Genomic DNA, 23,499 nt, shown 5'->3' with positions numbered 1-23,499 from the left:
AGTATACAAAATCAACATGCAAAAATCTGTTGTTTCTTTACATTGATACCAAGTATCAAAAAGAGAAATTAAGAAAACAATCCCATTTACAATTCCATCGAAAAGAATAAAATACCTAAAAATAACCAAGAAGATGAAAGACTTGCATATTAAAAACTACAAGATATTAATGAAAGAAATTGAAGATGACACAAATAAATGGAAAGATATTTCATGCTCATGGATTAGAAAAATTATTGTAAAAAATGTCTGTACAATCCTAAGTAATGTACAGATTCATGCAACTACTATCAAAATTCCAATGGTATATTTCACAGAAACAAAACAATCCTAGAATTTGTATGAAACTACAAAGACCCAGAAGAACCAAAGCAATCTTGAGAAAGAACAAAGCTGGAGGGGTGCCGGGGCGGCTCAATCATTAAGCGTCTGGCTTCGGCTCAGGGCGTGATCCCGGCGTTATGGGATCGAACCCTGCATCAGGCTCCTCCACTGGGAACCTGTTTCTTCCTCTCCCACTACCCCTGCTTGTGTTCCCTCTCTTGCTGGCTGTCTCTCTCTGTCAAATAAATAATCTTTAAAAAAAAAAAAAAAAAGAACAAAGCTGGAGGCAACATGCTTCCAGATTTCAAACTATATTACAAAGCTATAGTAATTAAAATGGCAGTATTAGCATAAAAAGAGACACATAGGTCAATGGAATAGAGAGCCCAGAAATAAACCCAAACTTAGATCATCAATTAATTTACAATAAAGGAGCCAAGAACATACAGTGGGGAAAGGATGGTCTCTTCAATAAATGGTGTAAGGAAAATTGGACAGCCACATACAAAAAAATGAAACCAGACCACTATCTTACAGCATACACAAAAATTAATTTAAAGTGGATTAAAGACTTGAATGTAAGACCTAAAACCACAAAATTCCTAGAAGAAAACATAGGTGGTGAACTCCTTGGCATAGGTCTTAGTAATTATATTTTTAATCTGACACCAAAAACAAAGGCAACAGAAGCAAAAATAAATAAGTGCAACTACATCAAACTAAAAAGCTTCTTCTGTACAGCATAGGAAACCATACGCAAATGAAATGGCAACCTACTGAATGGGATAAAATAACTGCAAATCATCTATCCGATAAGGGACTGAAATTCAAAATATATGAAGAACTCATACAACTCAATACCAAAAAACAATCCAATTAAAAAATGGAAAATCTGAATAGACATTTTTTTCAAAAAGACATACAGATGACCAACAGGTACATGAAAATATGCTTAACCTCACGAATCAGCAGAGAAGTGCAAATCAAAACCCTAATGAGGTGTCACTTCACACTGTTAGAATGGCTAGTATCAAAAAAACAAGAAATACCAAACGCTGTTTGGCAAAGATATGGAGAAAAGGGAACTCCTGTACACTGTTGTTGGAAAGGTAAATTGGAAAAAGTACGGAGGTTCTTCAAAAATTTTAAAATACAATTACTGTATGATCAAGCAATATCACTTCTAGGTATTTATCTGAAAAAATGAAATACACACACACACAATGGGATGTTATACAGCCATAAAAAGAATGAAATCTTGCCATTTGAGACAACATGGATGGAACTTGAGGGTATGCTCAGTGAAATAAATCAGACAAAGACAAATACCACATGATCTCTCATATGTGGAATCTAAAACAAACAGCAGCCAAAAAACCAAACTCATAGATACAGAGAACACACTGGTGATTGCAAGAGGCAGGGGATGAAAGGCAGGAGAAATAGGTGAACTGTTTTTGTTTTTAGTTTAAATAAATTGAATAAACATTCTGACCCATAGTCAGACACATCATCCATTGCACCACTGGCCCCCTTCAAATTGAATATTAAAAACAAAACCAAAAAACAGGCCTCCAAAGGTACAGAGAGGTCGGTGTCAGCGTGATACAGAGGCACAGTGCACATTAAATAACTGCTGGGTCCTACACAAAAATTAATGCAAAGTAGAAACTCTAAAATATCATTCAGCACTTCACGATACCCTGGTCTGAAAGACTGTCTTCCGAAAGAAACTACACATTACTCAGGAGAGCTCCTGAGTGGCGACTGATACTCTCCCATGACCCTAACTCCATGGGGCACACCTTGAAAGACTGAGAGAGAAGAAATGCGACTTACAACTCTTCCACAAGGGGCTGAAATTTCAACAGAGCCTGAATCTATGACAGCAAGTCAAAACAAACAAACAAACAACATTCAAATGCAAAACTGATCTTTCAAGACAAAAGGGAGGTCAAAACTCTGGGATGCCTATGCCTGCATAAGAAGTCAGCTTGTCAAGGTTACTTTGAGAGAAAAAGTAATGGATGGGGGAGGAGTCAAGTGCATCTTCCTTCTCAGAAGCTGAAGAACTGAGTAAGACACAATGGACGTTCCCTTTGGTCTTCTGCATAAGAAAGGAGGGGTGGTCTAGGAAATGTGTTTAGGTATTGTCCAATTCTGCAGTCAGTTCTACACCTTTGAGAAGCAGCCCCATCTCCGAATTCTTTGACCAGATTCAAGTATTAACACCAAGCCGAAGAGAAATTTTAAAAATAAAGATGTTTCATTTGAAAAGTAATTTGACCATATAAAAAGTCATAAAATTAGGGGCACCTACCTGGCTGGCTCAGTCAGTGGAGCACGTGACTCTTGATTTAGGGGTTGTGAGATCGAGACAAGTAGTGGAGATTACTTAAAAATTTCTTTTTTAATTTTTAAAAAGTCATAAAATTATATTCCTAAGTCTCTCAGTACTTCCACCTCCAGGCAACTCTCCTAAAGAAACAAACCCACTGCCTGTTTAAGACTGTGCTTCCCCAGGAGCTGGTTACATCACTCGCACCGGGACACAGGACCTGTCAGCACCTCCCCTCTGCACACTGGTTCAGTTCTGCCGAATAAAAAGCCCCCGGATTCCTCCAAGTAGTTGAGCTGATCTGAGTCTTTCCTTTCCACTCAGAGAGGAGCTATGCTGAAGCACAGAGACCAACTTTTTGTGATATGAAGTTTCTATCTAAAACTATAGGCAAAGGTCACGAGGTTGCTGAACTGAGAAGTGATATCATTCTAAGACACTTCATATATCAACAAAAAACCATTCTTAGACTAAGGTTTTAATAAAAACATGAAGGCCAATAAATCCACCCTATCTCTCATCCCTGCTATGCTTGGCCAACGCCTCCAACTCCTTCCTTCCCTGCTGCTCTGGTTTCTCCTTGCTTCCATTCCCAGACCCACCCCCAAGACCCTCCAGCCAAACTACCCATCACGCTCCATGGAATATCCTTCAACTGTCAAGAAACTACTCCACACCCTGACCTCTTCACCGAATGTTCTCCCCACCTCTTCTGTTCTCTCTACAGCTTCTGGTTCCCTGCCACAGATATCACACTCAAGTGAGGGATGCTCATTGTCTCACTTGGGGAAGTTGGAAAAGGTGGGGCAAGATTTTTCTAAATTCCCTTCCTCCACTAAGCCGTTACTCTCCTATGCTTGTTTCAAAAGTGAATCCCTACTCTGACACCTCTCCTATTAATGTCCACATTACTACCACCTCATCACTGTTTTAATGACCTTTACCTAAATCACAAAAAATATAAAAAATAAAAAATCTCTTGGGATTCCTGCTTGCAGGACACAAATAGCACTTATACTTTTACCTTCCTTTTCATTCCTGGCATCTATCTCTGTGGAGGAGGTAAACTTCCTCCCATCAAACCATCAAAGGTTCATCTCTCTAGGTGTACAATGTCTTTCTCTCCCTTCACCCTTGCCAGGGACAGTGTTTAATATCACTTTTCTAGCATCGACATATTCCTTTGCTGGATCTTTCCCAGAAAGAAACGACAGACAGACAGACACACACACACACAATATATATGTAGTTATATAATTCCTTCTCCTTTACCTCAATCTAGTAATACCCTCTAGCTATGTAGTAACATGCATTATATCTATCTCTTTTCATGACCAGGATTCTGAAAACACTAGTCTTACTGGACTTACTATGCCCAGTTTCAGACTTGTTCAATTCTCAACCCACTATCTTCTAATTTCTACTTTACTGAAACTGTTCCGTGTTTACCAAGGGCATCCATGTGGCCAAACCCCGTGCAAACTTTTCTGTTTTATCTGCTCTGATCTCTCTGAAGCATGTAATGATGGTCTTCCTGGGGGGTGTCAGGGTGGCTCAGTGGGTTGAGTATCTGACTCTTGACTTCGGCATAGGTCATGATCTCAGGGTTATGGGATCAAGCCCCATGATGGGATCTGCAGTCAGCGGGGAATCTACTTGAGGATTCTCTCTTCCTCTCCCTCTGACCCTCCCCTTGCTTGCACACACACTCACTATAATAAATAAATAAATACATCTTAAAAAAACAAAATGTCCTCCTTCCTGGTTTCTATGACTATCTCTAGGTTCATCAATTTCCTCCAACGTTTTGTTCATTTCACTCTATTATCTTCTTCCTCCATTCATACCTGTAACATTACTGCTTTGCAGGACTACAATTTTGGCCATATGTTCTTATTATTTGAGCTTACACTGGATGATGACTATTCAAATCTAGCAGTTTCACCTACACTTGATCTTGCTCCCAATTATCCACATCAGGATAGACCTCAACATTAATCCCCAGAATCACACATCTAATTGATTTCACTTCACTCCGTGGAACCCTCAACATGTCCCAAACTAAAATCATTTCCCCTTCCAATCTGTTCATGCTCCTATACGATTTTTTAAATTGAAGTATAATACACAATGTTTTACTAGTTTCAGGTGTACAACATAGGGATTCAACAGTTCTATACATTGCGAAAAGCTCACCATAACTGTAGCTACCACCTGTCACCATAAAAATTATAATATTATTAGCTGTATTCCTTATGCTGTACTTATCCCCATAACTTATTTTATAATGGGAAGCTTGTGCCTCTTAATCCCCTTCACCTATTTCGCCCATCCCTCTTCCCCTTCCCCTCTGGCAACTACCAGTTTGTTCTGTTTATGAGACAGTTTGTCTGCTCATTTGTTCACGTGTTCTGTTTTTTAGATTCCACATATAAGTGAAATCATATGGCATTTGTCTTTCACTATCTGACCTATCTCATTTAGCATAATATCCTCTACATTTATCTATGCTGTTGAGAATGGCAATATTTTATTCTTTTTTATCGCTAATATTCCATGGCATATATACCATGTCTTTTTTTTTTTTTTAAGATTTTATTTATTTATTTGACAGCGAGCGAGTGAGAGAAAGCACAGGAGAGGGAGAAGCAGACTCCCTGCTGAGCAGAGAGCCTGCCGTGGGGCTCAGAACCCCGAGATCAAGACCTGAACCGAAGGTAGATGTTTAACCGACTAAGCCACCCAGGGGCCCCAATACCACATCTTCTTTATCCATTCATCTATCAGCAGGCACTTAAGTTGCTTCCTTTGCTCCTACAATCACATATGAAAGAATTAATGGTGTTACAATCCATTTATTGTCCCAGTCCAGAAACACAAGTCATCCTCAACTATGTCTTCTCACCCTGACACGTTACCAGTTCCAATTCCAGCAAATTCTCTAACTCTTAAATCCATTCCCTCCTTAATCTGTATGTCTTGCTTACATTGTTAAAATAAACTCTTCACTCTTATTCTCTAATAATATTCTCTAATAAATATTCTACGTAATCCATTTTCCACACAACTTCAAGAATACAAAATTGTATATAGGCTTCAATTTTAAGTATGTGAAATTCTCATAGTAATTGTCTAATATTTACCTTTATTCATATTTTCTGTATTTTCCAAATGTTCCACCATAACCATATTTATAAAAATAAGAGGAAAAAGAAAACTACTTTCTAATGTGAAAACAAAGATAAATGGTATCATACCATGCATCAGTGGTATATCTAGCAGATAATGTTCCTGTGTATGCCGAGGCCTTGGGAACAACTCGGGTCCTGGGGAGTTGGTATAAGGGCAAATCTTCCTGCTCCCTTCTTTGAGCCACATCAGGGAGTTCAACAAGCAAGCTTGGACCTTGGACATCAGTTGGAATCATCATGCCTAAAGAGCAAACCCAGATAATAGTGAATACAAGATGCTTTCATTCATCCTTCATTCGTTCAATAAATAGTTATGGGTATCCACTTGGGGCAGGCCCTTCAAGGTAGAAATCTTATTCATATTAAACTAAATAAATAAAATGTTTAATATGTCAGATGGTGACAAGTAGTATGGTGAAAAATGAAGCAAGGAAGGGGGATAGGGACTGCTCAATGGAAGGAGTTACAATTTTATATATGGCCTCACGGAAAAGATGACATTTTAGCGATAGAAATATTTTATCAAAAGAACCCCCTTAATGATTGTATTCTAACTCACTACACATTTTCCCTTACCAACCTAAGCTGTTCCAACTGTAGGAACTCCTACATTTCACTTACTTAAAAAAATAATTCCACAGAATAATAACCAAATAAAATTTTTTTTTAATTTTAATTTCAGTATAGTTAACACACAGTGTTACATTAGGTTCAGGTGTTACAATAAAGGGATTTGACAACTTCATACATCACCCAGTGCTTATCATACTGAGAAAACACATTTTTAACAGGGCTTTGTTTACAAATTTCTGAATTCATTTACATTTGTTTACCACATTTGATTCTCATATCAAACTATGAGTTAGAGAGAAAAGATACTAGCAACCATATTTTATAGATGATGGAGAAACTCAGGCTAAGGCATTTTGCCAATTGGAATGTGCAAATTTACCTGACATGCCACCTGTGTCATTCTCCCATTTACTGAAAAAAAGACTAGGGCAGAGTTGTGCATAGAGTGTTATGGCACATAGAGACCTGTGCCCATACTCTCATAAGTCCATTAATCAACCTTAGGATACACCCCAGTAATTGATTAGAAAGTCTCAGCCAATCTTTCTTCAGCATATGGGACAAAAATGATGAACTGTGATCAAATGCCTTCCTTAAATCCATGCATTTATAGTATTTTTTGGAGCTCTGGCCTTTTAGAAAATCAGAAACAATCTTGATAGAGATATTATCCTAAACAATAGAGATATTATTCTAAATTTTTTCATATAAGCATCACCTAAACTCTTTCCATTTCTTCGGAACAAATCTTCAGTAAACTCACTACTCCCGCTTTTTATCTTGTCTAGAAACTTTGGAATCAGAATCTAATCAGTTGGTCATGCAACAGAACCTGAAGAGGGGGGCGAAAGTAACTCTAAGGCTCAGGTGGTGTTATAGGACGTCTCAAGTGCCTGTCCCCCAGCCCCAAGTACCCTTCACTCCTGTCTTCGGGGGCCTACATTCCTGCAGAACACTCTAATCAATACCATCACTTCAGAGTTCTAGCTTTGCCTATGTCTGCCTCCTGCCCACTGAGGAGAGACCGGGGTGGGTCTAGACTCTAGCTGGAATGGCCAAACCCCAGTGTTAGGAAGAGGGAACCGGCTCTATTTGCAGAGCGGTTTCCCATGCACTTACTCTGGTAAAAGCAGCCTGTTAAATTACAGCATTGGGTTTCATAGGTTGCTGCAGTCCATTTAAAACTTTTCATTACCTGTTCCACACAAAGGCTGCCCGTGCCCTTTGTCCTACTCCTCCTCCACGGACTCCCGGTGCTGGGGCTCAGGCACACATTTCTCAGCTGTCACGGTGCTTGACACACTCGCACTTTACAGAGCTGTTCACCAAGTGCACTGCAGCACCCAGAGCCCATAAAACAAACCGAGTCCTTGAGGGCCTATGCAGGTGTTGGGTAGGGGCCATAACCGGCACACAAAGGTTAGAAAAACAAAGTAGTTAAAAAAAAAAAAAAAGTTCCTGGACAAATGGAGATTAATGTTTATAGGAGAGGAATGGGGGAAATTTTCCAAAGGTTTATACTTGGTGAGGTGCAAGAACAGAAGAGTCAACAAAATAAACGCAAGAAGAATCCAAGTAGAGAGGAGGAGGGGTTACTGTGTAACTTGGCCACTGCAGGGGGAAGGAGGGCTGGGAGTTGCAATGCTGTTGAATAACCACACATAAGCAGCATTTCACCTTCTCATTCGACAAATATTTCTTGAGCACCTGCTACAGTAACACAATCAGATACAAGCCTTGCCTTCCAGAAGCTCAGTTTATAGGAAGAGCTAGGCATACAAATGAGTAAGTGTGCCTGACTCTTGGGTGCAGTGATACTCATCCAAGGTTCCCTGGGACACGATCTAGGCATGCGCAGTGGAAGATTAGGAAACAGGACTACTTTCTGTCTGAGACCTTCTGAAAACCTGTAACACTAAATGCATTATTGATTTGGAATTTAGCTTGCATGCTTCACCTTATTAATTATGCTAATTTCTAGGTTTAGTTTCACAGCCCATGAAGAGTAGAGGCTCTTAGAGGATACAAAATTTTAGATTAAGTATAGGGTCAAGAATAGCCCTTTACACATAAGGTTCTCAAAAAATAATTTTTAAATTAATTGTTCAGAAAAAGAAATTTAATTGTTCAGAGATAAATCTAAAATTGTCTGTTACTAATAAAGTGGTCAAAGAATTACAGATTTGAAAGAGGACTTAGAGAACACTTAGCCCAAATCTTTCATTTTATCATTGAGGAAACAGAGAGGTTTGGAGAAGCCTGCGGGATTGCCTGGTGACACAGAGCAACCAGGGACTGAAAGAATCAGCCACCTGCTGGACAGGATCTCAAGAGCAAAATCAAATCTTGAGTAGAATGAAGTCAATATGGATGCTGCTGAAATCTGTGTCGACTCTGTATTAATAATTTCTCAGCCTACCCACGGTTAGCATTAATCCAAATAGTCATGCCTGCTGCACAGCATTCCAGAGGCTTTCAAAAAATTTTCCTAAAAGCAAGGACTTATGAAGATTTTCCAGTGAGGACAGATCTAAGATATACAAGTCTAACTTCATTCCCAAAACTATAATCTCTAAAAAATAAATTCCCAGGGCCCTGCAAAGTGTTAGATTAAGGCAGCGTAGTGGGCAGATTGGGGACCTCTCTAAAAGACATACCCAAGCCACAGAACCTATGAATGTGACCTTATTTGGGGGGGGGAAGTCTTTGCAGATACAACTAAGTATTGTGAGATGAGACCATCCTGGGTTACCCAAGTGGGCTCTAAATCCAATGGCAGATGTCCTTAGAAGAGACAAACAAGAGAAGACACAGGGAAAAGAGAGGACAGCCGTGTGAAGACAGAGGCAGACATCACAGTGATGCAGCCATGAGCCAAAAAACGCTAGCGGCACCAGTGGCTAGAAAAGGCAAAAACCAGAGTTTTCCCTTGGGCCTTCAGAGGGAGCACAGCACCTGGATTTAGGACTTCGGTCCTTGACAACAGTGAGACAATTAATTTCGGTTGTTTTAAGCCACCCAGTTTGTGCCAATCTGGTACAAGAAACTTATATGGGCAGAAGTCAGAGGAAGGAACTCTGAAGTCGCTGGGATAATACACAGAGCAGAGCTCAAGAGGGACTATTTTCCCTGTGTTCTTCCCAACCCTGCTGCCCCTCCCCACAGACGCTCACCCCATACGGCCAGTCTATCCTTTCAGTCCTGACAGTATAAAGCAGTGAGTGATTCTCAGCCGGGGAAATTTTGCCCCCCAAGGGACATTTGGCAATGTCTGAAGACATTTGATTTTGATCATGACGGGAATGATAGTACCATTGGCATCAGGGTTAGAAGGCAGGGAAGCTGCTACACATTCTTCCATGAGCAGGTCAGCTCTCCATAACAAAGAATGACCTGGTCCAAAACAGTAATGACATTGCTATAAAGTAACAAAGGCAATCAAAGGGATATGGCCTATTAATTCAGTTGTTCATCCACTTGTGCCATAAATCTTCTCCAAGTACTTAGAGGACTATAGAAATGTGGTAAATTTTTTAAAAACTTGTGGGGGGAAAAAGTACATTTTTATCCTAGTCACAACTAGTTATATATCATGAAAAACTGGCTAAACTCATCTAATCTTAGATATTCAAAATTAACTATCTGTGCTGTGTTTCAACTCACAGGGAATTGACAGTTATCATCTCATAGATGACTTCAATCTTTTATGTTTGTTTTTCTGAGACAGCAAGCAAGAGAGGATGGGGAAGGGCAGATGGAGAGAGAGAATCTGAAGCAGGCTACACACTCAGAGCAGAACCCAATGCTGGGCTTGATCTCACGACCCTGAGCTCATGACCTGAGCCTAAATCAAGAGTTGGACGCTTAACCAACTGAGCCACCCAGAGCGTTCCCAGATGACTTCAATCTTTACCACTAAGGATCCCATTCTTTAGATTTTACTCAATATAACGCTGAATTCAGAGAAACTATTATATAACCTTCTATAGTGCACTCTGGCCCTACAATGTATTACCATACAACATGAGAACTGCACAAAGGGAAAGACTTTTCCTATAAGCAGAGTCATAGCACGTGAAGGACAGCATAAACCCTGAACAATGGCTCTATAAATCCCAGTGCTGTGAAAGAACTTAACTGTCTCACTTAAGGATCTTAATAATATAACAGCTTTCGATATTTCAGTGCTGGATGAAGAAAAATTATTTTTTAAAGTCAAGTTTTCAAAATTATTTAAGAATCAATATTGGGGGTAGGCAAGGAGAGGCACTATACTCTTAGGATTTTTTAATGGAAACTAAGTTATTAATGCAGCAAAATTGACCATAATATATGGCTATAAAAATGTTTCATAAATGTTTAAAATATGCCTCTCTTTATTAATATTTAACAACCCCATTCAATGAGCTAACAGTATCACTTAATAGCATCAGAGATTTTAATATATATTAGTAGAGACTTATTTCAGATTTAGCATGTAAGGTACAAGTTTTAGGTTTAATCCACTCTGCTCATAAAAAGCAAAATCAGTCACTGAAAATACAGTCCTCTCAGAGAACAGAATCTGAAAGTTCTCCATTGACATACGAGCCATGTTTATTCTTCCAGATATTCTGAAGCAGATTAATAAACAGATTTAAATTTGCATCACAATGAATTAAAATATGACAGTAAGAGTTATCATATATATAAATAAAACGATAGATTGCAAAATAATGTAATTTGTGTTTATGAGAAACAAAAACCACAAACCTAAATCCAGACTGCTTTTTGTTAATGAATTAAGATTTTCCAGATCATCAAATCTGCCTTGTTGACTGTTTCCTTCAGATGAGGGTATGGAGGGTAAGGAACTGATGCCAAAATTTTCTTTCATCTTGAGAGGAAGAAAGACAGAAATGCATTAGTACTTTGTGATAAAGTGAGGAACATTATAATGTTGTTCAAACCAGATAACAATGATAGTAGAAAACTGGTCCTACAAACAGGCCTTCTCAGTTAATGGTTTATACAGTGGCAAGCAGTTACAAACGCTGATACCTTTTTCTCTCCAAGGGTAGAGGCTAATAAAATCTGTTGTTTTTTTTTTTAAAAACACGGGATTTTTTTTTAACAAAAAAATCATTTTATAAACATTAATGAGTGGATTTAAGTAAATGATCACATAGGTGTAAGAATAAAGATCTATCCAACCAAGAAAGGTCAATGGCTGACACACACTAACTCATGGATCATGTTGGATCACAACCTCAATAGATTCACTGACAATCCCAAAACACCTGGTTGGGAGATTTTCATTGCTTTGCCCTCCCTATCACTTTAATCTGCCTGGCGAATACCAGTTATCCAAACCTAAAACCTGCAGATAAGCACAATCAAGGAATTTGGGTTTTCTGCTTGTCTTCCTTTGATATATGTCTTCTATGGTTTCCAAAAGTTATAATCTTCCAGAACATACAGTCTTCACTAACATATTTTATTATGATTTTTTTAAAATATTTTATTGATTTATTTGAGAGAGAGAGAGAGAGATAGTGAGAGAGAGCATGAGTAGGGGGCAGGGAGAGGAGGGAGAAGCAGAGGCTCAATCCCAGACCTGGATCACGACCTGAGCCAACGGCAGACACTTAACCAACTAATCCACCCAGGCGCCCCTATTAGGATATCATACAAATTTTTATAGGCATAAAATTAAATGATACCATTAGGGCCACCAGAGGAACATACCGCAATTCACTTAAGATGAACAGCATCGTTATTCTCTATTGTTGGAAGTTTAGGTCGTTCAAAACAGAAAAGGTGAATGACATCTTTTACATGGTCCCTTGTTTACATTAACGTTATATTGGTCAGGCTTCAACGGTAAGAGAAGGAGGTCTCATAAACTGAAGTACCAAGTACTGCTAACTTTTTCCATATAGATTATGAATACAGCTAAGTATAGAACTCTATCAGATATCTAATGAAGCCTACAGAACATAGAACTCAACTCCAATATTAAATTGGGGTGAGAAAGGAGATACAACGACCTAGGTGCCTAGAATAAAAGAAGAATTTCTTAGAGAAGTGAGTAAGGAGGAAGTGGTAAGTGCTGAGTACTTAGAAGAAATTTTACAGTAATCTTGGACTTAAAAAAAAAATGTTAATGGCAATTATATAACTGAGGATAAGAAAACTGATATCTGAATCTGAATTTCAATATAGGGGGTTAGCTCTTTAGAAAAATGAGTTTTTCTAAATAGAGAAGAGACTAAGAACATACAATTAGTCTTAGGTAAATAATCCCCAGTCAAGAGTCAGATCTTTTGAAAAGGGGCAAAAACTTAAGACACTTCTCCAGAGAATATATGAAGATGGCCAATGTGCACATGAAAAGTTGCTCAACTTTTCCTAATAATAACATCTAGAAAACTGCAAATCAAAACCACAATAAGATACTACTTTGTACCTTCTTAAAAAAACAAAAACAGAGAACAGTTATTAGCAGACATCTGGAAAAACTGGAAAATTTGTGCATTACTGGTGGGAATATAAAATGGTGCAGCTACTGTGGAAAATAGGATAGTGGCTCCTCAAAAATTAAACAGACTTGCCATATGATCTAGCAATTTCACTTTTGGGTATATACTCCAAAACATTTAAAACAATGATTTGAACAGATACTTTAAACCAGTGTTCGCAGCAGCATTATTCACAGTAGCCAAAGGTAGAAACAATCCAGATGCATATCGACTGATGAATGGGTAAACAGATGGTGGTATATACATACAATGCAATACCAGTCAGCCTTATAAAGGGAGAAAACTCCAACAAATGCTACAATGTGGATGAACCTCGAAGGTCTTATACTAAATGAAATAAGCCTCACATAAGAGGACAAATATTGTATGATTCCGCTTAAATGAGGTACCTAAAGTAGTCAAATTCTGAGAGAAAGAAAGTGGAACTGTGGTTGTTTGCCAGGGGATGAGAGAAGGAGAGAACGGATAGTTACTGTCTAATGGGTACAGACTTTCAATCTGGAGAGACGAAAAAGTTCTGGAGATGGATGGTGGTACTAGTTGTAAAATAATGCAAGCGTATTTAAAGCTAGTAGAACTGCAACCCTAGAAATGGTTAAAATGGTAAATCTTATGTACAGTAGCCCCTCCTTATCTCTGGGGGATATATCGCAAGACCCCCAGTGGATGCCTGAAACCAAGGATAGTACCAAACCCCATATATACTATTTTTTCCTATACATACATACCTAGATAAAGTTTAATTAATAAATTAGGCCCAGTAAGAGATTAACAATAACTTACAATGAGATAGAACAATTATATTGTAATACGAGTTATGTAAATGTGGTCTCTTTCTCTCTCAAAACACCTTATTGTACTGTACTCACCCTTTTTTTTATGATGATTATGTGAGATGATAAAATGCCTACATGATAAGATGTAGTGAGGTGAATGATGCAGGCAGGTGTTAAGCTACTACCATCCTTCCGACAATCTTTCAGAAGGAGGATCATCTGCTTAGACCTCGGCTGACCACAGGTAACTGAAACTGTGAAAGTGAAACCAGAGATTTGGGGGGGGCAGGGGCTACTGCAATGTGTATTTTACTACAACAAAAAATAAAGAACCATGGGGCGCCTGGGTGGCTCAGTCGTTAAGTGTCTGCCTTCGGCTCAGGTCATGATCCCAGGGTCCTGGGACTGAGCCCTGCATCAGGCTCCCTGCTCAGCAGGAAGCCTGCTTCTCCCTCTCCCACTCTCCCTGCTTGTGTTCTCTCTCTCGCTGTCTCTCTCTCTGTCAAATAAATAAATAAATAAATAAATAAATAAATAAATAAATAAATAAAAAGAAAGAAAAGAAAAGAAAGAGAGAGAGAGAGAAAGAACCATATCTATAAATCTTGATGGTTTTATCCTTCAATTAAAATGGAGTAAGGGAGTAGGAGAGAAAGGTAAACTTAAGAAGTTGGGTACTATTTATGCTCCACAAACACAGCTACGTCTATAGCCCAAAATGGATATTATAATGAAGACAGAAGTGATAATATCACTCTATCCTTCTGGAGGGCACTCTCTAAAGGAGTATTGAGAATTATGTATTTTGTAAGGTATTCAAATGTTTTAACAATCTATCCAAGGCTTGTAATATTAGATAATAAATTTTCATCACACGAGTACCTTTCTGAGAGGAGGGCAAATAAAGATTCAAGCCCATCCTGATATTATGTGTGTAACTGTTATAGAGAATCAGACCATTCTATCAAAAATATGCCACTTTGGCATAGGGATTATTCCGAGAGGAAAACAAAAGAGAAACAGCACACACAGAAAAGCTATCTTCCCTGACTGTTAATTACCAGAGATGACTCTCGATTTTTTTAAAGCTCAAGAGATGGCAACAAGAGGAACATACATAAAAACCTAACTAAAACAGCCATTATCTTCCATCAAATCCCCCCTTATTTTCCCTTCCTACAGCTCTGACCCTAAACCTAAACCCCTTTTCCTTGGTCTTGTCACTTCTCTATAAATTTATTGTTCTTTGTTAAGAAGCTCTACAAGCCCAAGTTCTAACCACACCTTTGAGTTACTCATCACTGAGTTTCTACTGCATGAGTGCATGCCACACTTGTTAACAAATTGTTTTTCTTTTGTTAATTTTTCATCAGCTTAATTTCCAGGGCCCCAGCCAGAGAACCAATGAAGGTCGAGAAAAAAAAAATTTCCCCCCTTTCACTGCCATCATCGTGGAGTTCAGGAAAGGAAGAAAAGAATGCCCAAAACAAGAAGATATAATTATTTAAAGATAATAAAATATCGTGCAGACAAAACACATTAGGGCTGAAACCTTTTTTTTTTTTTCTAAGAGAGTGTGCAAGTTGGGGATGAGGGGAGAAACAGTGGGAGAAGGAGAGAGAAAGAATCCCAAGCAGGCTCCTGACATGGAGCTCCACGTGGGGCTTGATCTCACAACCCTGAGATCATGACCTGAGCCAAAACCAAGAGATGGACACTTATTTGACTAAGCCACCCAGGCACCCCTGCGGTGGAAACAATTTTAATCAATGCCATTTTAGGGAGCTTAGAGGTCACCTGACAGGATCAGAAATGGAAAATAAAAAGAACCAAGTTAGGAAATTTAACACAGATTTAATAATTAGGATGCATGCCTTTCAAATTGTGAGCACTGAATGTTGTTATAAACAAGCTTTCTAAATAGCACTTTAAAAACAACAGAGTAAGTGGTTATATTGTGAAGATCATCACTATGCACTTACAAAAGGAATTCTTTTAAAGTCTATTGTTATGCAAATGAGTGCTTTGAGATCAGGATAAAATTCTGACTGATAGCATGGATTCAAAAATTACTGTATTTCAAACAACCTAGATGAAAATTAAGATGATATATTTGGAAAACTGTATTAAATGACAGAAAGGTGATTCTAATAATAATGTATTTATGAACATAAATATGCGTTGAAAGAATCCAAATAAAATTATGTCATTAAATGTGAGAATAGGCAAAAATTTAACAGTTGGCAGTTTTTAAAATATGAATGTTTAAATTTATGAAGTAAATACTGTGAACGTACCTTTGACTATTTCATCTAGAACCCTAACATTTTATATACTAAAATGGGCCATTATTTCAGGTTGCCTTATATTTGGGTAAATGGAAAATTTTCTTTTTATAGAAGAAAGCCACAACAAATGAGTATTTATGAATATTCATAAATATTAGAATATTAGAATTTGCTCCATATAACTGAATATTCTGTTTGGGTTTGAGTACTTACAGATACAGGAATGGGACTGGCAAGGAAAGAAAACACCAAAGTCAATGGCCACACACCAGGTGATTCTTTGTCACCTCTTCCCATATCCAGGCATTATTCACATAATCCCAAAACATCTGTTCTCTGGGAGACTGCCCAGAGTCTGCTAATCCTCTTGCATTCCATAAATACAGCTAGTACAGCACCTTGCATAGAAGGACCCATAGCACTGGCAAAAGGGGGAAAATGAAGATAGGTCTGAGGAAGGAGAAAGCAAAGAAACCAGCCCAATGGGCCCTCTGAGAAAGCAAAGAAAAGCACACTCCCCACAGCACTGCAAGAAAGTTACCGATCTCTGTGAGGGAAGTACTATGCTGTATATAAATATATTGCTAAGTGGCCTTGTAAAAAAATATCCCTTAGGGGCGCCTGGGTGACTCAGTTGGTTAAGCGTCTGACTTTTGATTTTGGTTCAGGTCATGATCTTGGGGTCATGAGATCAAGCCCTGTTGGGGCTCTGCACTGGGCATGGAGCTTGCTTAAGATTCTCTCTCTCCTTCTCCCTCTGTCCCTATCTCCCCTCTCTCCCTCTCTTAAAAACAAAACAAAACAAAACAAAAACCCTCTATATAGTAAGTTTCTTTTCGTTCGCCTGGAAGTTAATCTGGGGCATAAAATGAACAAACAAAACTAAAACATTAAAAACTGTCCCTGATGGTTGCCCAGGGCTGATGATTTCAATGAATTATGAGGGTAAAACTTTGTGGGGTGTTGGGAAATGTTCTAATACTGGATGATGGTGATGGCTTTATAACCATAAATTTGCTAAAAATTACTTAATTGTACACTTACAATAGGTGAATGCTATGGTGTGTAAATTATACTTTGACAAAGCTGCTTTAAAAGTTAAAAGTGATACTGGAAAAATAAATAAAAATAAAAAATGTCCCTGATGAAAGATTCCATTGGTGACCAGGTAATTCTAATTTTTTAAAAACAAAGCTTATTGGTGATCTGTGGCAAGGGCAAACCTATCAAAACATAATGCTTTCCTGTCAACTTGAAAATAGGCAGTATCACAAACGTAAAGATCATTTTTAAGAGTTTAGTGACCTTCTATTTAGTATCATATATAACACAGAGAACAGTGTGGATAAGCAAGACATAAACAACGTATCTTGAGTCCATTTTGCCTTGATTTTCCCCAATAAATACAAATACACAACATGAGAAATATAGAGCCATATCTCTCTGAGGGAATAAAAAATCACAAATGGCAAAAGATCTCTTCTTTGAAATGGATAATCTGGAGAAATACATCATTAAAAAAAAACAGGCAAAAAACCACTATAAACCACTATAAAAGGCAACTGCCACTTAGTGACTCTTACTAGAAGTTGTGTAATACAGAAAAGATGAGTTTATATACACAGCATTTCACTATATGGTATGTCTTGGAAAAATGACTAATCAGAGCAATCTTATTTTCCATTACATCTTGTTCTTTTGAAAGTTACATGACTTAGGAACAGGGGTTGGGAAGGAGGGGAAGAGAAGGGGGGGTGTGGAAGATGTGTTCTCGTCCCTTACCATGTTTCCAGTGCTATAGCCATACTGCTGTGTCTCCTGGGAATACACACTCATCATGGATCTTGCTTCTTGAAGCTCAGGTGAATCACTGTCATGTAACCACTGAGAGCCGAGGTGAAGCTCCTTCACAGAGGGAACAGGAGCAGCCTCTTGAAGGTGCGATGAGGGGTATGAGTCCATGGACTGAAAGGGGTCTTGATAGAGCTCACATTCTTCATCAACAAGCATCTCTCTTTCTTCTGCCATCTCCTGCAGTCTAGGAGTCAGAAATTCATGCATCTCCCAGGCCTCCTTGCTGTTGTCTATCTCTTTTTGTTGGGACTGAAAAGCCTTTCCCAAATTGAGGAACGGCTCATCTACGAGTTCCTCTTTATAATAGGGTTCATCTCTAAATTCCTGTAAATAAAAGTTGCAAAAATAATTTTAACCCCACCTGCCTTAAAGTGGCACTACGCATTAACTGGGAAGTTAACCCCTGACATAACCTCAATGACTACATTCCATGACAAGGCACAGTGAACTTGAACAGATCTCCATTACAAAGGAGGAAAAATAAATGCTCACTCCCACACAACCCTCAAAGCGAAGAAAGGGAAACAGTAAGAGGCAAAAATCTGCCCTTGGCAAGGGCAATGACTATTCCAGAAGGTTTGTTATACATTAACCACCCGAAAATTCTCAATCAGAAATAGGAATTTTGTTAACCTGCTGCCTTGAACATTTAACTCATGCATCTCATACAGAAGTAGTACATCAATATAGACACACATCACACTATTACCTAAGAAAGCAGAGATGGAAAAAGTCAGGCTTTTCAAGTGTATGTAAAACTCAAAAGAAATTATGGCTATTGAAATTATCAAAAAGCATTCTCTATAAAGATACAGGACGCAGGTCTCAACAACTTGGAGTATGACTATTTTATAATATGCCCTGTAACAGAAATATATTTTTTCAACTGTATTGAAATTATATGGGAAAAAGGAACGAATATAGTATGCTTTTTAATTAATTTATATTTCACTAATTAGAAGTACATACAACTGAAACTAGTCATACATGTGCAGAAACTTTGCTGAGTTCCTAGGTAATGCCTGAGGAATGTATGGATTTGCTGAGCCTCTAACCTAACTCTGGGGATCCTCAAGAGTGCTGAGCACAACGAGGCCCAATGACATTTCCTATTTGGACACCTACTCATTAAATATTACCAAATGTAAATTCATGAAATGAATCTATTACTTCCCATCTTTAAATTATTATAGTGTATCAAATACTGCAAGCTAGTTAATTTTTTTACGGGTGCATTTACAGGGTATATTTGAAGATGTCATACGCTTATGAAATTTCAACAAAAAATGTCTACATTAAAAAAACCCCACAATGTACAGTATAGAAATAAATATCAGCTTGAGGCACTGTCAATAAATTATGCAAAGAATATCACCAGATGGTTGTTATCAGGTAAAGCAATACCATACTCTACCTGCAAAGAGCAAAATAAGCACAATTCATTTTCAGAATAAAAAAGGAAAAGCTTCAAAATATACTTTCTAAAATTAAAGTGTAAAGAAGGGTTTGACTAAATAACTCTTTTCTTTAGAAAGTATTCAGTAAGAAGTCCTTTGATATAGCTCTATGTTCTACAGCATTTTAAATGCATGTCTATTTTTGAATATTGTGTTCTACCCTCGAGTGTATCTATGGTATAAAATAAGGTGTTTGTGCTTTGAAAATGCCTTACATCTGGCCTATGTCGTTTATGAAGCCACTGGGATACAAGAGGGAAAACAGTTTATTTAAAAAAATAAAATAAAAAAGCGAGAGGAGGATCATTTAGTTTCTATCTCATAAGCTGAGAGTGGGAACAAGCTTTTGTCTTCTTATAGAAATGCTGGCTCACAGCAAACCATTCAAATGGGAAATCAATTTAGGAAATACCTTGGGTGCTTCAAGTATTAAAGATGAATTCATATCATGAATTGTTCCTGAAAGTTCAGTCTTGTCTTCATTATTGTTTGAATGTAAACTATAATGACTTTCTTCCTCTTTATCATCTGCCTGAAAACAGAAACAATTTTTATTTTATTTAAAAGATTTTATATATTTAATTTGAGAGAAAGAGAGATCAACAGCACGAGTGGGGGAGGCAAAGGGAGAGGAAGGAGCAGACTCCCCACTGAGCAGGGAGCCCAAGGGGCTCAATTCCTGGACCCTGGGATCATGACCTGAGCCAAAGGCAGATGCTTAACTGACTGAGTCACCCAGGTGCCCCTGGAAACAATTTTTTAAAATTATTTTTTAGCATAATTGAAGAAATGTTTTTGTCAACCATGAAGCTATCTTTTATTGAGATATAACTGACATATAACATCATATATCATATTAGTTAGGTGTACCACAATTAGATGTATGTATATATTGCAAAATTATCACAGTAAATTTAGTTATACTAAAACTTTCAAATATACAATATGTTCTTGTTAACCAGAGTCATCATGGCGTACATTACATCCCCAGGACTTACTTATCTTTTGACTGGAAGTTTCCACCTTTTGACGATCTTCGCCTATCTCACCCACCACTCCCTGCGTCTCTGGCTACCATCCGAAGCACTTTTATAATCAAGAAAATACCTTAGTTTTGAACTCTCTTCAGATTAATTCTCATCTTTCCATTAAGTGCAAGAACACAATAAAACTTATGCAAACTGTTTTATTAGAATAAACTTTTCTTTAATAATTAAAAAGAAAGCCATATTTGAGTCAAAGCTTCGCAAACATTTTTTTTCTTTTTAAGTAGTCCTTAAACCACATGCAAAAGAATGAAACTGGACGATTTTCTTTCACCATACACAAAAATAAACTCAAAATGGATTAAAGACCTAAATGTGAGACCTCTAACCATAAAAATCCTTGAGGAGAGCACAGGCAGTAATCTCTCTGACATCAGCTGTAGCAATATTTTTCTAGATCTGTCTCCTGAGGCAAGGAAAATAAAAGCAAAAATTAACTATCAGGGCTACATCAAAATAAAAAGTTTGTGCACAGCAAAAGAAACAATCAACAAAACTAAAAGCCACCTACAGAATAGGAAAAGATATTTACAAATGACATATCCAGTAAAGGGTTAGTATTCAAAATACATAAAGAATTGATACAACTCAACACCCCCCAAAAAATCCAATTAAATAATCCAATTTTATGGGCAGAAGACATAAACAGAAGATATACAGATGCCAGCAGACACATGAAAAGATGCTCAACATCACTCATCATCAGGGAAATGAGATACTACAATGAGATATCACCTTACACCTGTCAGAATGGCTAAAAACAAAAGCACAAGAAACAAGTGCAGAAAAAGAAACCCCTGTGCACTGCTGGTGGGAATGCAAACTGGTGCAGCCACTATGGAAAACAGTATGGAGGATGCCCAAAAAGTTGAAAATAGAAATACCATATGACCCAGTAATTCCACTACTGGGTATTTACTCAACAAATATGAAAACACTAATTTGAAAAAATATATGCACCCTTATGTTTATTACAACATTATTTACAATAGCCAAATTTGGAAGCAAGCAGCTCAAATGTCCATCAATAGATGAATGGATAAAGAAGATGTGTTGTATATACAGACAATGGAATATTATTCAGCCATTAAAAAAAAATGAAATCTTGCCATTTGCAACATTGATGGAGCTAGAGAGTATAATGCTAAGTGAAATAAGTCAGTCAGAGAAAGACAAATACCCTATGATCTCATTCATATGTGGAATTTAAGAAACAAAACAAATTAGCAAAGGAAAAAGAGAGAGAGACAAACCAAGAAACAGACTCTTAACTACAGAGAACAAACTGATGGTTACCAGAGTGGGGGGATGGAGGAAATAGGTGAAGGGGATTAAAGAGTACACTTAATCATGATGATAGATAGATAGATACATAGATAGATAGATAAATTAACTTTTTTAAAGAAGCACAAATTAGAGTTTCACAAGTTTGTCAGATATAAGATCAAATTACCAAGTCAGTATCATTATCTCTACTTCAGCAATAGCTAATTTAAAAATGTAAGAGAAAACAAGACATCATTCACAAAGGGGGGGGGAAACAGTAAATTATCTCAGAATTAAACCAAAAAAACTGCACAGCACATTTAAGGAGAAAACTGTAAAAGAAGATCTGACAAAATAAAGAGACATACTATGTAGGAAAAAAAATTTTCCTTAAATTAAGAAACATCACTTTCCAAAGAAGGGCCTTAATATTAAGAAATGTATTAGTATAGGGATGCCTGTATGGCTCAATTGGTTGAGTGCCCAACTCTTGGTTTCAGCTCAGGTCATGATCTCAGGGTGGTGTGATCGAGCCCCAAGTCCTTGAGATTTTCTCCCATCTCCCTCTGCCCCTCCCCTCTCTCTAATAAATAAAATATTAAAAAAAATGTATCAGTATATACAGGGTAATATTCAAAATATTTAACAAAGGTACAGGGCAGTCATTTGCCATCAGAAAAGGTTCAGCCATCCGAGTGTTCACCAGCTCAACAGCAGTCCTGGGTCAGAACAGAGCCACTATTTATGAAGTCCTAGCTCTAAATCACAATCTACAGTAAACACTTCATTCCTTTGTCTCAGCTTAGTCTTCACAGCAATCCAAGTCAGGATTTTATATTTTATATTTATATAAAAATGGCAACACATACATATTTATGGTACTATGTGCCAGACATAGGTTAAAGCATTTTAAATATTCAATTCATTTAGTATATTTATTAATATATTAATAGACATTCTAAAAGTAGGTATTCTCATTAATCCCAGTTTACAGATGAGCAAAAAGTTACATAGCTCATCAGTTACACACCCAGAATTGGAACCCCGGCTGTCTGGCCCTAGGGCCTGGGATCTCAACTACCACGTCATCCAGTCCCCCACATTATCGACAAGGAAGTGGGAGCTGGGGCGGTTAAATAATTGGCCCAATTATATTGGCCCCCCCACCCTTGCAAATCACAGAACTAACCAAAAACCCACAGCTGTCCGGCTCAAGAACCCCATTGCCAGCTCTGACCTATTAGTTCTGAAGATACAATGCAGTTTTTGAAGTCAGTTCATTCATTTTTTTAGATCTGATACATTTAAGATGGATTTGCAGAAAAGAGAAGATAAGCTCCATTCTCGGTTAATATGAAAATATATAATATGAAACGCATTATAAAGACAATGTATATCAATATAATATATGACTTAATAAAAAATCGTGTTCTCCTAACTTTTATATATTCATAGTCTTTCTGGCCCAAGAGGGCCACTTTCTTCACACTCTCTACCCCACTTCCACAGAGGACTGAGTAAATGCTCAGTAAACATTATGTGATAAGTGGCCACCAAGTGGACCACCAGAGAGACAGAGACCACAGAGAAGGTCCGTGCATCACTATTTACAGCTCATGAGCAAACATTTTTGCTAAAGGGACCCAGACATTAAAGAAGGAATTAGTGGTAATTCCATTAAGAATTTTTTTTTAAAGATTTTATTTATTTATTTGACAGAAACAGAGAGAATGTGCACAAGTAGGCAGAATGGCAGGCAAAGGGAGGGGGAGAAGCAGGCTCCCTGCTGAGCAAGGAGCCCAAAGCAGGGCTCGATCCTAGGACCCTGGGGTCAGGACCTGAGCCAAAGGCAGACCCTTAACCGA

At 37.8% G+C, this 23,499-nt stretch overlaps 1 protein-coding gene across 8 annotated transcripts in view; it reads right to left on the bottom strand.

Moving 5' to 3' along the window:
• PATJ (PATJ crumbs cell polarity complex component) overlaps nt 1–23,499 on the bottom strand; it is a 341,090-nt gene that overhangs the window by 217,647 nt on the left and 99,944 nt on the right. For all 8 annotated transcript variants that reach the window (XR_004623211.1, XM_034653499.1, XM_034653506.1 and 5 more), the window contains 4 exons: nt 19,735–19,854; nt 17,794–18,189; nt 11,179–11,302; nt 5,920–6,094 (listed from right to left, as the gene is read on the bottom strand). Coding sequence is in view for 7 of the 8 variants with exons in the window: in XM_034653499.1 (XP_034509390.1) it covers nt 5,920–6,094; nt 11,179–11,302; nt 17,794–18,189; nt 19,735–19,854 (815 nt within the window). In the remaining variant the exon portion in view is untranslated. The remainder of the gene's footprint in view (nt 1–5,919; nt 6,095–11,178; nt 11,303–17,793; nt 18,190–19,734; nt 19,855–23,499) is intronic.

Source organism: Ailuropoda melanoleuca, chromosome 2, assembly GCF_002007445.2.
Source record: "Ailuropoda melanoleuca isolate Jingjing chromosome 2, ASM200744v2, whole genome shotgun sequence".
Lineage (NCBI taxonomy): Eukaryota > Metazoa > Chordata > Mammalia > Carnivora > Ursidae > Ailuropoda > Ailuropoda melanoleuca.
Note: the sequence above shows the minus strand (reverse complement) of the source record. Positions and strands in the feature narration are given on the sequence as shown.